The sequence below is a fragment of the Clarias gariepinus genome, chromosome 17 (genome assembly GCF_024256425.1).
Source record: "Clarias gariepinus isolate MV-2021 ecotype Netherlands chromosome 17, CGAR_prim_01v2, whole genome shotgun sequence".
Lineage (NCBI taxonomy): Eukaryota > Metazoa > Chordata > Actinopteri > Siluriformes > Clariidae > Clarias > Clarias gariepinus.
In genome coordinates this window covers 19889902-19906259 of record NC_071116.1, presented here as the reverse complement: position 1 = coordinate 19906259, position 16358 = coordinate 19889902, and the positions used below count along the sequence as shown (strand labels likewise).

Below are 16358 nucleotides of genomic sequence, written 5' to 3'. Positions count from 1 at the left end.
ACGAAAACTGTGAGTCCCTTGGCTGAGAAGCAACTTCACACATGAATGGCCTCAGAATGCTTTACTGTTGGCATGACACAGGACTGATGGTAGCACTCACCTTCATACATTTCAAGAAGTAAAGAAAGCCACTTTACTGCAGAAAAAAATATGAGAGACAGACTCTATCCCTGCTTTAATTATGTATTTTTTTTTGGATTTAATTGAACCAGACTTTGGGGTCACTATTCTCGGATCCGTGGGCCCTAAGGTGATGATACCCTGAAAGTGTGCAGCATCTTGGGGATTGGCTGGACACTACAAAAACAGTTACTTTGTGCTACAAATCTCCATTCCCTCTTATGTCTCTCCATAGGAATCTGTAGTGCATTGTAGAACTAATTGTGAGCAGTTGTAGTTGTCCGTGGTCACTGTACCAAATGGTCAGCTTTTCTGTGTTTTTATATAGTGCCACTGTGTTTTAACGTTGTGAGGACTGTAGCTTATGGAGCATATTGGAGCCATGGCAAACAGAAATGTGGTTAATCCAGACCTGATCGGGGAATAGTAGGTGTAAAGCGGAAATACTCCCTGAATGTGACATCGGTACTGTATATCACGAGGCACCAGATGTGTGCATTCATTCACATATAGGGAAAATTTAGTGTTGGCAGAAACCCATCCAGACATTTGGAGAACATGAGAGACTTCCCACAGGCAAGGTATGGTTTTAATGTTGTTTTTATGTTGTGTTAAAGTGGAGTTGGAAGCAGGATGGTAGAAGATATGTAAGGAATAACACATAACAGGAGCAAAGTAGTCTTATGGTCATTCCACAGCAATAAACTGAACTATTAACTGTTAAAATATGAAACATGGCATTCTTTTATAAATGAATTCATTGTCAAATGATTGTGGGGTAACATGCTCCAGATTGTGTGGTTGTTGAAAATATTCTATGTCTGGATGCTGTGATTCATTCATTTTTTTAATACCCCTTAACATGTACGGGGTCGTGGGAAACCTGGAGTTTATCTCAGGACAAGGGTGCCAATGCAACACACACACTCATTCACACACTACAGGCAATTTGGAAACGCCCTTTAACCTAATCTGCATGTTTTTGAACTGTGGGTGGAAACTAGAGTACCCAGAGGAAACCCACCAAGGTCGGTGAGGACATGCGAACTCTACACACACACAGACCTGTGGCGAGACTCAAACACTCAACCCTGTGCCACCTATTGGTATGATTCCATTAAGTGTATTTTTATATTTTTGTATAACAGCACGGTCTGGAGTGTGTTATTTCATTATATATCACAGTGACTTGCCAAAAGACAAAAAATTTATTTTGTGTAGCAGGTCTTTACACGTCATTTGCAAGTGAACAAAAACATTGGACATTTTATTAGTTTTATGGTTGTAATTTAACATTGTATAATGTCCAAGAGACAATTTAGTTCATGTTAACACTTGTATTATGTGCATGAAGATAAAAAGCACATTTTCTCCTCCTCCTCCTCCTCCTCCTCAAAATCATCTCTTTTTCAAAAAGTGAATTTTTTGCTTCGACCAAGTAACCAGAAAACATAAACTCCTCTGTCTTGAAGACCTTCCTGTCCTGGAAAACAATGCATTGTACTATGATTGATTGTCTCCTTACAAGAACTTCACCACATCAATAAGTATACGTTAATCTTTGTTAAACAGCACTTTTTTGGTTAAATCCATGTACTATTCATTATATATTATGCAGTATGAATTTGTGATTTGTCTGTTACTATAGAAACAATAACAGGTTATAATGTGCACATTAATACAAATGTATCATTCATGCTGCATCTGAAAGTACTGGCTTAGTCATGTGGTTGTACAAAAGTAATGCATAGCTTCTGGTTAAACTGCACTGTCGTGTAAGATTAAATCTTATTATTATGTAGAGTATGTATACTACTATGTAGAGCAGATCACAGCGATACCAATATTCATCACTCAGTTTTGCTGACCATTGTTTTAAAACAATAGCACAGCAGGCTGTTAGTAATTACTAATTGGTTCGCAAGTATTTTGGTGCAGCAGTGCATGGTCGTCATCTCTAGCACACACAACTCTACATGTTGTACTGATGTAGTTGGATGAAATGAAGCTTCTGCTCTTCATCTCGCCTGAAAGTAGCTTTTCTTTTTGTTCTTAGCACTCGTCTCACTTGTGCCAAAATTGAAGTTTATTTAGGCTAAAATGACAGGGTGTGTATGCTTGCTGGCTAAGCCCATTGTAATGTTCTATTTATATTCTCAGCTGACCTACTCTCTTTTTGCTTGTACACACATCCAGACTAAGAGCTGCGTTTCTGCAGAGAAATAAAGTCTTGTTTTAAGTCCAGCCTTGCGGTTTAGTATGTATACCCTTGCATTCATGTTTACTGTAGCAGTCAGAACGTCTACATGGTAGTGACTAACTTTAGACCTGCAAAAACTGCACTGCGAAAGATTGATGAAATATTCTTAAATCTATCCAAGCCTACCTATACTCCCTCATTGTCTAGCCCGCTTTATCCCGTATAAAAGGTCGTTGAGGCCTGAAGCTGTCCCAGGAGATTTAGGGTATGAGGTTGCCAGTCCATCGCAGGGCAGTCAAACACACATACACGCTCCTCCACACGCTATGGGCAATTTAAGGATGCCAATTAGCCTAATGTGCATGTTTTTGGACTGTGGGAGGAATCCGGATTACCCGGAGGAAACCCACCAAGCACGGGGAGAACATGCAAGCTCCATGCACACAGACCTGAGGCTGGAATCGAACCCAGACGGTGCAAGGCAACATGCTGACCACTATCATTCCTTAAAATGTTTGCAACAAAAAATTTTGTATATAGGTTATTACTTATTTCTAGGAATTTGCTCCTTTCCTGATAAAAAAAGTTTTGCACACTTATCACAATTAAATGATTCAGATCATCAAAGATAGCCAAAATAAATATAAAATGTAGATTTCATTTATTATGGAGAAGAGATTTAAATTTCACTTGCCAGTTATCGCAAACGCTTGATTGCACAACCAGTTATTAGGTTTAGTGGGCAATTTTCCCCGAATCTCTTTGGGTAATCTTGGTTACACTGGCAGAGAATTTTGCTTCTTTAAACTAATACATGAATATATTCCCAAAATTAACTGTTGAATAAACAAGAAATTTTTATTTGCATCAATATTTGCTTAAAAAAAAGTTTAAAAATCTTAAACTTTTTTGTGTTAATCTTATTTTAAGAAATTATAGATAAATTGAATCATATTTAAGATACTTTTACTTGCTAAGATGTTAAAGTGTGTTATAGATGTTGCAGTATGCTCTTAGGTGATGTAGATAAGCTCTCTAAAGGATTCTCGGTAATGAAGAAGTTCTCAAGATGTGAGAAACGTAGCCGTGTTATCAACCACACCATCATGTGTCCATCATTAGTTTAGTCTTTAGTCCAGTGGCAACACTTTCCCACAGAGGCCTCACCAGGTTATTTTAAGAAAGACAAAACCTGCTGCAGTGTTTGGGTTTTCTCTTGCTAAATACGGTAGGTTTTTATAAGCTTGGTCTTGTTAAATATAAGAACTAGTTTAAGTTTGTGTTCCGTGGATTCTGTCTGAATAAATTCTTTGGTAAGCAGTATATTATAACACAATGATGGACGTTTGATTGAAACTTGGTGTGTAGACCTACTAGCTCTTCTGAGTTTGTTTGTTTGTTTGTTTGTTTGTTTGTTTAAATATAACGTGTAAAGACCTGAAGGTTGCTAAAACTAAATGTTTAGTTCCTCATGAACAGGAGCTTATAAAGGTTGCACATCCTGTTTAATGAATGAAGAAGTGAGTTATGTCAGCGGTCATTTTTTCCCCTCGTGTATAAATTAAGCGTATAAAGCAGTGATGTAAGTGAATAACAGTTTGAGTTGTGTCAAACAATCAAATGGAACCGTCTAATCAGACTGATTGCAATCGGATTGAAGAAGTATAGTCTATTGTAAAGATAGCTACTGATTCTTTGTTTTATTTTTTTCAGCATCATAATTATCCTGAATTACCTGCTGACCAATAGAGCTGTGCAATTTAATCTTTTAACTCTTTCGAATCTATTAAAAAAACGTTTTTAATTCTGAATTGATTCCTGCTTTTTACATTATTTTGGTGGACTAACAAACATTAAGTGGTCTAAATTAACAAATTGCTTAAAAATATAGCACAACTTTTGCCAAAAAAGGAAAACAATAAGCTTTTGTCTTTGCCCCAATGATCACATGGCTCTCAATTCACTGGAAACGGTGGTTATTGCTTTTTATGGGGAATGCCATTTTAGCAAATCAACAACACAAGTTAAACTTTAAGTCCAAAAACATAGCTGGTTGGGACAAATCAGACAGCAGACATACATATATACTGTTAAATCGAAATGAGGTAAAAATCTACAGATTGATAGCTCTTCCAGCATGACCTACTTTTTATTGAGTGTGTTATTACTCAGAGTCCTGAATGTGTTTTGTTTAGTCTTTATTTGTTTTTATCCTAGTCCTAAGTTTAGTGTTTTGGAACCTTACGTTATGGTTCGCCATCTTTGTTTTAATTCATTCCGATTCACCTCTTTTAGAGCAGATATAGTATATTGTTAGCATTGTCATCTATAAAAATGTGGAAGTGTGTGTTTTTTCCCCCACCTCAAAATTTGCATGTCGCATTACAGCCTGTCTGTATTTCAGGAACTAAAAGTGATCTTAGTCCCCTGTCTCTTTTATTTCCCTCAGTTTTTTTTTTGTTTGTTGTTGTTATATATACTATCAATGAGTAAGAGTAAGTTTGGAGCAAGGTTTCCTTACCACGCAGTTATACAGGGAAAGGGAGGTGATGACGAAAAATTTAGAAGCGGAGTGAGCCTCATAGTGGAGCTAAGGTTATATCTAATATCCTCATCCTCACGGGGGAGCCCTTGACTGCTGTCTTATTCACCACCAGGCTTCACATTGTCATGCTGTGTCGCTCTGAGAGCCAGAAAGTGTAATTAGACATCCTTTTCTGATTCAGCGTTATGTGTAGCCAAGTTTCCTATTTCACGTCACCTCTAAGATGCGTATATGAGCTGATTATTGCTTTTCCATGCAGTAACTTGTGTGTGTTGTTTTGAACAGCACAGTTAATGATGAAGTGTGGGTGTGTGGGTGTGTGTGTATGTGTGTGTGTAGTTGTGGGTGTGTGTGTATGTGTGTGTGTAGTTGTGTGTGTGTGTGTGTGTGTGTGTGTGTGTGTGGAGCATGTATGAGAGAACAGGTTGATCCACAACAATGCAAATTTAGTTTATGCAAAGTTGCTCTTCACTTCTACGCTCTGAAATATTTTATATTCACACTTAAATTGAATTAAAATGTCATTTTGTTAAAAGGTATTCTTGATGTCTTATTGATGCTAATGCAAACTCCAAGAAGTGCTTTTATGTTTTATGTGATTTTTGCATTTAGAATAAAAAAACATGTAAAACACACACACAAAGTATTCTGGCCTTGTGTCACCTTTAAATATTGATACTGTATCAACATGCCACGCTTTAACATTATTTACTATCCGTCATTTTTTACACATAGAGTATACTTAGCGGGACTTGCATATTTTGCTTAAGTAGACAATATGTTGACATGTGACGTGTTTTTTTTTTTTTTTGGCAAATCTAGTCCCCCCCCCTTTCAGCGGAGTTGCACTTTTAGTTTTTAAGTGTTATGTGCTTGGACAGTCACAAGGTGGCGCTGTTGTGTAACCTTTCTTTCAGGAATCCATGCTTTCCTATAAGTTCACTGCCAGAACAAAATGTTGCATTAAACATCAGAATTTGGGGGAGTGTGACCTCTATGACGATAACCCTGGCGAGCATGGATGTTGGTGCCAGACGGGTTGGTTTGGGTATTTCAGAAACTGCTGAACTTCTGGGATTCTCACATGTACCTGTCTCTAGGGTTTACACAGAAGACTGGCAAAAAATCTGTCCAGTTAGAGACAGGTTTATAGGCAGAAACACCTTGTTAATATTAGGGGAGAATGACTAGACTGATTCAAGCTAACACAATGCGTATGCTAACTCAGATAGCTACTCTTAACAACCTCGGTGAACATAAAAGCATCTCGGAACAGCATAAGACCACCACGCCGGGTTCTTGTCCTGTCAGTCACGAACATGAATTTGAGCTGCATTAGGAACAGGCTCACCAAGACTGGGGGGAAAAAAAATCCCTGGTCCTTTTCCAAGCTTCATCCTTCCAGTCTGGGCGAGCCGTTTCCCAGTGGAGCTTCAGTTTCCTGTTTTTGGTTGACATTAGCTGAACTCAATGTTGCAGTCTTTCGCTGCTGTGCACCCTGGGATGCTTTTCTGCTCATTATTCGAGATACTGTAAGCTTCCTGTTAGCTTGAACCCGTCTGGCTATTCTCCTCAGACGTCTCTCGACAGGACATCTCAGCTGCCCGTTTATGATACCGGATAAATTGCTGAGTCATAGAAGAGGTTTGTCTTTCTCCTTTTGATGCTTCCCAATCAAGCACACCTTCCTTTAACTTGACAGACATATAAATGGAGCACTCATCTCTCGCTTTTAGACTAGTCATTCTTTCAGTTTGGGGGAAACGATTATGGCAGCATAATTATCATTTCTCTCAAGCGCTGATCTTGAGGAACGGCTCCGGCGCTTTTTCACCTGTTATTATCCGAAGTGTGCTGAGCAATTCTGACCCACTGCCACGGAGAGACGAAGTGGATCTGGTCGCGTTAGTACTCATGTTAGACACAACTTGTCTTAGCTGCGTGTTACGTATCGTTAGGTCACATCTTAATGTCTGAGTCAAAGACTTTCAGAGCAGCTCAGTTCCTTCTTCCTGTTAGCGGGGGATCTATAAGTAGAAGTACAGCTAGTGAGGCCTCATTTCACTCTCCTGATTATTTTTTTTCCTCTTTGGGTGGATTACAGATATACAGATTGTGTGGTTGTGTGTGTGTGTGTGTGTGTGTGTGTGTGTCTGATCAGTGGGGTTAGGAAAGCGTTACCGGCTGATGGGCTGAATTTATTGAAACTGGCATAATTAAACCCCTCTCAGTGCTGATTTGGTATCAAGTGTGAAGCATTGTCATGTACTTTACAACATATCTATTTAATCTAACCGGGTGAGCTTCAGTGGGTCTGTTATGATCGAGGAAACGAGAGCAGTTAAAAGTGAAGCTTAAACATCGGATTCGCGTCCTAGTGGCTGGCTGCACTACGGGTTTCTTAACCCCGTCCCGACACTATGATCAGAACTCAAAGTATATAATCATTTTAAGCTTTAGCAGACAAAAATGTCAAATAGAGAAAAAGATGGCAGAGAATACAGATTAGGACATAGTTGACGAGGAGAACTGATTGAGAACTTTTGTACGTTTAGGAAAGAAGGATGGATGTGTACTTTTTTTTTCGTTGGGCCTTTTGTAGTTTGGCTGCTGGAACACTGCATACTTTCTCAAAGTTCTTCTTTACAACCTTCATATTGGAAGACATGGTGTTTTCTTTGGCTTTTGCTTCTATCCTGATGAAATCCACTATATGGTCAAAAGTATGTGGACACCCGACCATCACAGGGTATACGTAGGTCTTCTTGAAACTAAGTTGGAAGCACACATGAATAGAACGTCTACTGTAGATGTTGTTTTACATTACAGTTTCTCTTCACTGGAACTAAGGTGCTCTTTTGCAGAAAGCGAGCTTCATGACGGCATGGCTTGCCATAATTGGAGTGGTAGAACTTTTCACATAGCGCTGACCCCAACAAGCCGAACAAGTTTGGAATGAATGTGAATGCTGACTGCAGTTCTTTTCGAGTGTCTAATCTCGATAATACCGTTTTGGCTGAAATCCCAGTAGCCACACTCCAAAATCTAGTGGAAAACCTTCCCGGTTGGGTGGAGGTCATTAAAATAGGAATGTTGGACTACATCTGGAATATGAGCGTGTACACAAACGTGTGGATATAGAGCGTATATTCTGTATGCTGTAGCATGCTCAGTATTAGAGTTAATACCGCGGCTTTGCCAAGTTCTTGGGCTTGTGACCGTGAAGACCTTGAATCTTCGTCTGCTTAGTACAGTAATGAGTCGCTTTGAACAAATGCGTCTCCAAGACATGGAGATACCAATATTAAATTAGAAAGATGCTTTTCCTTATATTGGGACTAAATTCTTAAAAAATTGGAGAACAGTAGAATAGCAAGATTTATAGGGGTTTATAATTGCAGATTTAAAAATGTTTACTATTTTCATAGGTTTATAGGTAATTAAGTAATGACTGTATCTCAGAAGCTCAGGCATTCTGTGTTTTCATGGAAAGTGTGAAGTATCAATGAATAACATTTCTTTCCCGCTTTTTCTCTGTCTCTTTGTTTAGCAGCGATGAGGGGTTAAAAGACGTGCTGTCAGACTGGGACTTGGACATGGGCAGCACCGAGCGACAGAAGGACAGCACGGACACGCTGAACAACGGGCACCGGGGCGACCAGGAGGCGGCACGACGCCTGGCGCGCCGCCTTTACCACCTGGAGGGCTTCCGGCGCTCTGACGTAGCCAAGCACCTGGGCAAGAAGTGAGGAGATGGAAAAATTAAAAAACAAACACACACATTATCACACTACCCTTCCTTCCCCACCCCAATCAGGTTCACTGTGACGTTTAGTTTCGCCAGGCAGTGCTTTCACCCTCAAGAGCAGGCAAATGCCAACATGTTGTGTCTTATTTGCTGATGTGACACATCTTGACTCATTCAAGATGTTCTCGCATGCAGCCAGCTTTCCTCAGGTGCAACACGCGACATGCAGGCACACTCGCGCACCACATCTATCAGCAATAGCATGGGCAGCAAACCCGTACCGATGGCAAAAGTCAGTAGAGCGCACTTTGTAGGCTCTGTGATGTCATCCAGTTCTTTACATTTCTTATGTATCCAGATGTCTTAAAAGGGGGCAAACCGTCACTAATCCACTTCACGTAATGCTGAAAAAAGATAAAACACAGACAAAAGGTTTTTGAGTCTAAAGGCATACACTTTTTTTTCCCCTGCTCTTGATATGAGTCACTGCTGATCTTTACTTGCTTGAAGAAGAGCGTTACAGATTTCCTGAAAGAAATTGGGCTTAAGTTTGACTGATCCTAATGACCACAAGATTATAAATAAAAAGTCACAATTGTAAATACAAAGTCACCTCTTAGTATGCATTGCAATACAAAGTCACATTTGTAGCTTATCCATAAACATATAACATGAACCATTGAAATGCAAACAGTTAGTTTCCTAGAGTTTTATAGTCTCTTTATGCTATTTTGCTTTGTTATACTTCCATATGATAAAAAATCTAAAACCTATTTGAAACTTTTTTAGGGACCATGGATGTGATGGAAATGGATATTAGTCAGCATAAATTACGGTTCAAATGTTTATTGTTTTTGCAGCGGTGTGTTTGGGTCGTTTATTTACTGTTATCTCAATATCATTGTATCAAAGTACAAATTTTTCAAAAACAACGATGTCATCAAATTTCATCCAGCGTCAAGGTTTCTGCTGGTTTAAGTATTTATAGGGAAAGCGTATTGATTTACAGTTATATAATTATACGCCAAACATGCATGACTTTGAAGGACAGCTGGGTAGTTATGTGTCCTCGTCACAATATTTTTTTTTTATGGAGTAATGTTTAATTATGAAGGTTATTTTGACATTGTAAACCCGTCAGGGTCCGAGATGGAGAATTTCAACAGGCAAGAGTGATGTAAAACCCTTCAGGTTTCCGTAAGCAGACTGATTAATGATTTCAATGTTTTTTACCTGTTTTTCTAATATTGTTCCCAAAGCCATATTTCAGTAGGTTTCATCAAAAGATTCTCTCTGCATGCTGATTTACTGCCTCTGTCAGCCTGCAGTTAGAAAACCTGACTGAAAGGCGAGGGGGAAGAAGAAAAAGATGCTTATTTGATGACAAATGCTCAAGGACAAAACTCGAATTAAAGATGGAGTGATCTCTGATATCACAGCGGCAAAATCTAAGAAAGCGCTTTGTTGTACCAGGTCGCTTATCTCAGATCTTCAGCACTCGGCTCTGGAGGAAATGATAGTGTTCTCATGTGAATTAATACAGCCGTACGGTGTAAACAAGAACGTGGCACACTTATTGAGTACACTTATATCGGTTATCCATCTCCAGTCTGAAAATGTTCTTTCTTTAAGAATATTATTATCAGTTATAATGTATACGAAAGTTTTTGTATTCTGCAATCATTGTTTTTTTTTTTTTATATATTTTTAAATGTTTTTTTACTATATCAACCTCAATACACTACCAGCAAAAAATGACTCAGAATTGGATACCAGGCAAAGACTGGAATTGGAAAGTGTTTACATAAAAATTTTAAATATATGAAAATTTTTTAGTACTTTTTAAAGAAAACTATCGCACAGTAGTATTCAATATCGGTTTCGGAAAAACAAGTGGGGATTTTTATATTGATATTCCACCCAGTTTCTTATACAAAGCAAAGATATAATTTGATGTGTAAGGCATAAGTCATGTTAAAGCACGCTGTTACTGTATAAAAACATTTAGCACTTTGATGTCGCCGTGATTGCAGGATTTTTTTTTTATGAGTTTCTTTTTTCCTTTATACCCCAGCAATTTGACAGCGAGTACCATTTTAAGTGTAAACATTTTAGCATGTTTACAGTTGAATATATAATGCTGTGGATTGTTCACAAGGAAAGTTATTTCTTGTTCTCACTTAATAGTACAGCCACCCTTGTTCTTGTATCAAAATACAATACAGATTTTAATAAAAAAAAAAAAAAGGCTGAAACTAGAGACTCCTTCCAAAATCGAGTCTTTAACAATCACATAGTAAATCATAGGGATGGACATCGCCAGTTATGATATCATTGTGATATAACATTTGTTTTCTCACTTACAAACAAAGTGCAGCATTTAAACAATACAAACTAACTTCAAATTAAAAAGTTTAACATTTAACTTAAATTAAGCAAAAATCTTCATTTTTACTGAGCAATATGTAACACTGTCATCCGCCATATTTATTATTTGCAAACAAACTTAGCAAATAATTTAAATGTAGGACTATAAAGAAACTGACATTCATGGTGAATGGTGTAAGCATGTGCAGTGACTGGGTTTGAGACTAATCGGAGGCTTTTTACACACACGATTTTGATAATGCATCACAATAAAAATTGTGTTTTTTATGTTGCGCCACTCAGAACCTTTTGCACACGGCAGAGAATCGTTTATATCTGAGGCTGATCAGTTGATCACTCGTTATGGCCAATCAAAATCTGGTCACTGGACAATCAACCAGGGAACAAATGTCATGACGTAGGTGGTGTGATGTGAATTGCAGCAAGACAAAAGTTCATCGCTATGTGATGTAAAATAAAAAAAATTTAAATCGATTTTGGTGTAAGTGTGGCGATATGTGAATGGCGATTCATAACTGAATCGGTTCTTTTTCCATCTCTAATATAGCAGCTATAAGCAGCTGCTCCTCACTGGCAACTGTTGTTTCTCTGTTAAAGTAAATAGCATTTAAACACAGCTTTCTGTCTTACTGAAAAACCATAAAGGGTTAACACTTATCTGACTTTACTGCGGTGAAAAAACTCCAAGTAATGGCTTTATCTCTAAACTGAAATTGCGATAATTACTGTACCTGTGCAACAGTCTAACTGCAAAAGCAATTGCGATTTGTTAAGGTCATATACAGTACGTGTAGTGAGGAATTTATGTGGAGTTTTGCCTGAAGTTTGCTGAACACTTATTCTGCACATGTTAAAACTGTCCAATCAGCATTCATCAGAGCATTGCTTATTTGGAGTTAGCGAGGTGTGTATAGATTTGGAAACCACAAAAGGCTAATCTTCGTCTTTCGGAGTACTAATATAAATACAGCCAAGGAGATGGAAAATAGTCAGTTTGTCAAGTTAAAAAAAAAACAACCCTTTTCTGCAATTTGGCAGTATTTTGGTTCGGTATTTTAAAAGCAGTGACAGTGACTGCTTAGATGGAGATACTGTATTACGCACAGTGTGCAAGGTTGAAGTGTACACATTGTGGAGAAACACAGCTTACGTATATCAATACATAATAAAAAAAATTTTTAATGCCAAATAAAGAATTACTGATGTGTTTCAGAATTAAAACAATTCTTTTAGAATTGTAACAATTTTCTTGGAAATAAATAAATATTCACTCAGGATATTTAGAAATTGCAATACAAACTAAATCAGCACATAAATATCGTGATAATACTGTATCGGGTCGTCCCTGATGATTCCCGTCTTTAATACTTGCATATAGTTACATAATGCAGTTTAAATGGGTCAAAATAATTACTATGTGATTTTTGGATTTCATTGCGTCGCCCTCCTGCAGGTGCACATTGAAATAAACCTGATATTCGTCTTGCAGCTGTCCGATCTGCCGTTCTAGGGAATGAATCAACACCATCTGACTAATCAGATTTGAGACCTGAAGAGCACCGTTGTGTAAATGATAGTAGTTTTTTCCGTGCGTTACATTTCCTACAGATCCTCACAATGAATTATCTGCATGTTGTATCTGCATCTCTCACATCTCCGGCGATGAAGGATCTCTGTACACCACAGCCTCGTACTGACTTCTCCTTCATATCCCAGTGGCCTTGCACGTTAGAAAAAGCGCTTGTCATGTTTATGAGAGAACACCAAACGGTTCCGTGCTGTCTGTTGCCAAGGAGACGCATTTGTTTAATTTGTGAGCGTTTCACTAGTCATGTGTGGGTACAGTTTATTTTATTTATTTATTTTTTTTTAAATTCTTAGTATTTCAATATCTTTATTTTTCTCAGGATCAGATTTATGATTGAAAGGAATAGATTGACTGATCTGAGCTGTGATTACAAATGTAAACAAAATGCACACACTAACATGATGAACCCACATTTGGTCTGAAATGCATGTTTTTTTTTTCTTCGCTTCATCCGCCTGCTGGTGTGAGTTAGCTGCTCTCTCTCTCTCTCTCTCTCTCTCTCTCTCTCTCTCTCTCTCTCTCTCTCTCTCTGTCTCACTCACTCACTCACTTACAGCCTCTGTAGAGGTCTGGAGGACAAAGCCAACCTCCTGTATAGCCATCAGTCCCTTCCCTCCATGCTTGATGTCACTGGTTTGATTTGGTGCAGTGGAAGTCTGTGTAGGCGTTTATATAAATCTCTCTCTCTCTCTCTCTCTCTCTCTCTCACTCGTTCTCACTCTCGCCTGTTGTCTCGTCTCGTGCAAACTCTCTTTCCTCCCTCCCATCCTTCTACTTTTTCTCTCCATATAATCATGATTTCTCTCTTTTGTCTTTTAATGAGCAGTAAATGTAAGTCATGACCCAATACGCTCTTCATGCAGCCAGCATCGGCCTTGAAATAAACAGCAGCTTGTTTCATATAAATGTCATTCTTCGAGTGGTGCAAATAATAAAAAGCAACTGGAGACTGGGTACGGTGTGTTTTATACCTGATCCTGATGGAAATCCTTTTTGTTTGTCTGCCTGCAGCAATGACTTCAACAAGATGGTTGCTGAAGAGTACCTCACTTTCTTTGAATTCACAGGAATGACATTGGACCAGTCGCTCAGGTATACATTACACACTAGAACATGATGTAAATAAACCACTAAAGTGCATGCGGGTAGAGGGAACAAATTTCATGACGTAGGTAGTGTGATGTGAATTGCAGCAAGACGAAAGTTGCTGTTTATATCCAAAAGGTAAATTATTCACCTGTAACACCGCACCACGGCAGTGTGCCAAAAATTTCACGTTTATAATTCAATTTGTTCATCAATGATCACATTAATTATATACTGCCTACCCTAGAAAGCTGCAAATTCTAATATTTCATTCGACCACCTCTAGCTCTGATTACGGCATGCCATGAGGTGGCCAGTTCATGTCTGAAAATGATTCCTTTTGCTCCTTTCCCACTATGAGTCCTAGAGTATCCCCATGCCATCAGGGAAAAAAACCCCAAAGATCCATAGATTTAAGATTCTGGTTATTCAGTACATTTAGGTCATCAGCTGACTTTTTTTGCCACGTAATATTGCTCAGCCTAGACCTGACCAACTGTACCTTGAAATAAAGTTAATAATACTAAAACAATGCATCTTGTAATTAATAATAATCATCAGTTATTAATAATAATAAAAAAGAAAAAAAAAACATAACAAAGCACTGACACTGGGGACTTCTTCCAGAAGTTTTATTTTGCTAAGTTTCTTCAGACTAAATCGGAATTCAGCAATGGTTATTGGCATTCCAAAAATATTGGAACGATCACGAAATCAGAGCCAGTGCTTTAATCTAGATCGCAAGTTGCGCTTATTACAACCGTTTTAATCATCCTCTTGTTTTTTTGTTTTTCTTCTCCCTTTAGATCCTTTCTCAAAGCTTTTGCACTAATGGGTGAAACCCAGGAACGAGAGCGGGTTTTAATCCACTTTTCTAATAGGTACTACCAATGTAACCCCACCATCATCGCCTCACAAGGTACTGCGCTGTTTACAATCCTATTAAAATGTGATCTGAAATGATTTATGTAAATACAGTTTTGTCTAATGGATACACAAATCCCAGAGCATTTAAAAATCCATTCCGTTGTCCATTAAAAGGATTTGTTTTTTTTGGACTAAATTGTGCCGTTATTAGTGATAACACTAATGATTAGTGTTTAGAGGATTCATCTGCCGGGGAAGCCAGGCTTAAGGATTAACACATGCTTTCCCCCCTTTTTTTTTTTTTTTTTTTACATTTTATATGGTTACTTTAATTGAAAATTAGTAATCCATTGTAGATTAAATAAGTGTTTTTTACTTTCTCCGTCTTTTCCTTTACACATAACGGATTCCTCTCCTCCCACTCAGCCTATAGATTAGTTCTCCCTCAGGGTATTAGCCATTAACCGGGCATCATCAGGCTCACTCAGCTCAAGCTGATAAACGACAGCTGAAAGACGAGCAGAGGTTCAGGAGAAGGTCACACAGAGATAACCTTTCCAACAATTTGCTCTTTAAACGAGCGAAAAAAAAAGAACAGTTTTTGGAAGTTTTTTTTTTTTCTCTCTCTTTAAGAACATTTTACGAAATCAGGCTTTAACGTGAACGTCCCTGCCTCGTGTATCATTCGTCTATGTTTGATGCTTGAGTGTCATGTCTCCCCCGTAGCAACCGTCTTGGTAACAACAAGCCTGTGTGACCAGTAGATGGTAAAAGCTAAAACGGTCTCCTTGTTGCTAAGAGTGTTGCCATGGAACTGGTGTTACACTTTGGCCCGGTGGAGAGATGGATGAGATCTGCATGTTTAGAGGCTCTTTGTGTCATAATTTAAAATGCAGCATTTATTTAAACAAAATAATTAATTAATTTTAAAAAAGGGAGAAAATTACATTTTGACGTACGTGCTCCAAGCTGTGTGTGTGTGTGTGTGTGTGTGTGTGTGTGGTAATTGTCTAGACGGTTTTTTTGACGTCTTATAAATCCATGGCTGAATAATTACTCATGAATCATTCTGGGTTTGCAGATGGAGTGCATTGCCTTACATGTGCTTTAATGCTGCTGAACACTGACCTTCATGGACAGGTATGTTCCTCATCAACACTTTCACTTCTACAGGTCGTTAGAGAAGGGACGCATCAACACCAATATTGTATCCTGCAAGTGGTATCCATTTACTCATATATTGCATATTTGTCACACTTAAATTATTCAGATCATTAAACAAATTTTAATATTACACGAAGATAACCCGAGTAAATACAAAATGCAGTTTTTAAATTAAGATTTCATTTATTAAGAGGGAATAAAGCTGTGCAAGCCTACCTGGCCCTATATGAAAAAGTAATTGCCTGTAAACCTGTTGTGGCACCCTTGGCGGCAACAAACTGCAAGCTTTTGCGATAACTGGCAATGAGTCCTTTACATCGCGGCTGAGAAATTTGGCCCAGTCTTCTTCCTGGAAGATTTAAAATTTTTGTCCGGATTTGACTAGGCCACTCCAAAACAGCCCACAGCACTGTAAAATACGGAGGTTACTGCAAAAGTTGGTTGAACTTAAAAAAAAAAAAATTATTAATTAACATGGGTCGCCTCCGAGTGGCGCAGTGGTAAAGTGCTCGCCCTATCATCCGGAGATCGCTGGTTCGATCCCCGGGTGATGCTGTAACCCGCCGGAGGTCTAGAGAGAGCTGACTGGCCAAGCTTTCTCAGGGGGGAGGGATGAGAGGTACTCACACATTAATGACGGCTCTACAAGCCA

The 16358-nt window shown here is 38.4% G+C and overlaps 1 protein-coding gene across 7 annotated transcripts in view; it reads left to right on the top strand.

The window, feature by feature from the left end:
- The window catches only part of psd3l (pleckstrin and Sec7 domain containing 3, like), a 139902-nt gene that overhangs the window by 59114 nt on the left and 64430 nt on the right, over positions 1 to 16358 (top strand). For 5 of the 7 annotated variants that reach the window (XM_053515912.1, XM_053515914.1, XM_053515915.1 and 2 more), the window contains 4 exons: positions 8416 to 8610; positions 13601 to 13681; positions 14482 to 14594; positions 15624 to 15682. In XM_053515912.1, the coding sequence (XP_053371887.1) occupies positions 8416 to 8610; positions 13601 to 13681; positions 14482 to 14594; positions 15624 to 15682 (448 nt within the window). The remainder of the gene's footprint in view (positions 1 to 8415; positions 8611 to 13600; positions 13682 to 14481; positions 14595 to 15623; positions 15683 to 16358) is intronic. The other 2 variants (XM_053515913.1, XM_053515918.1) reach the window with 1 other exon arrangement.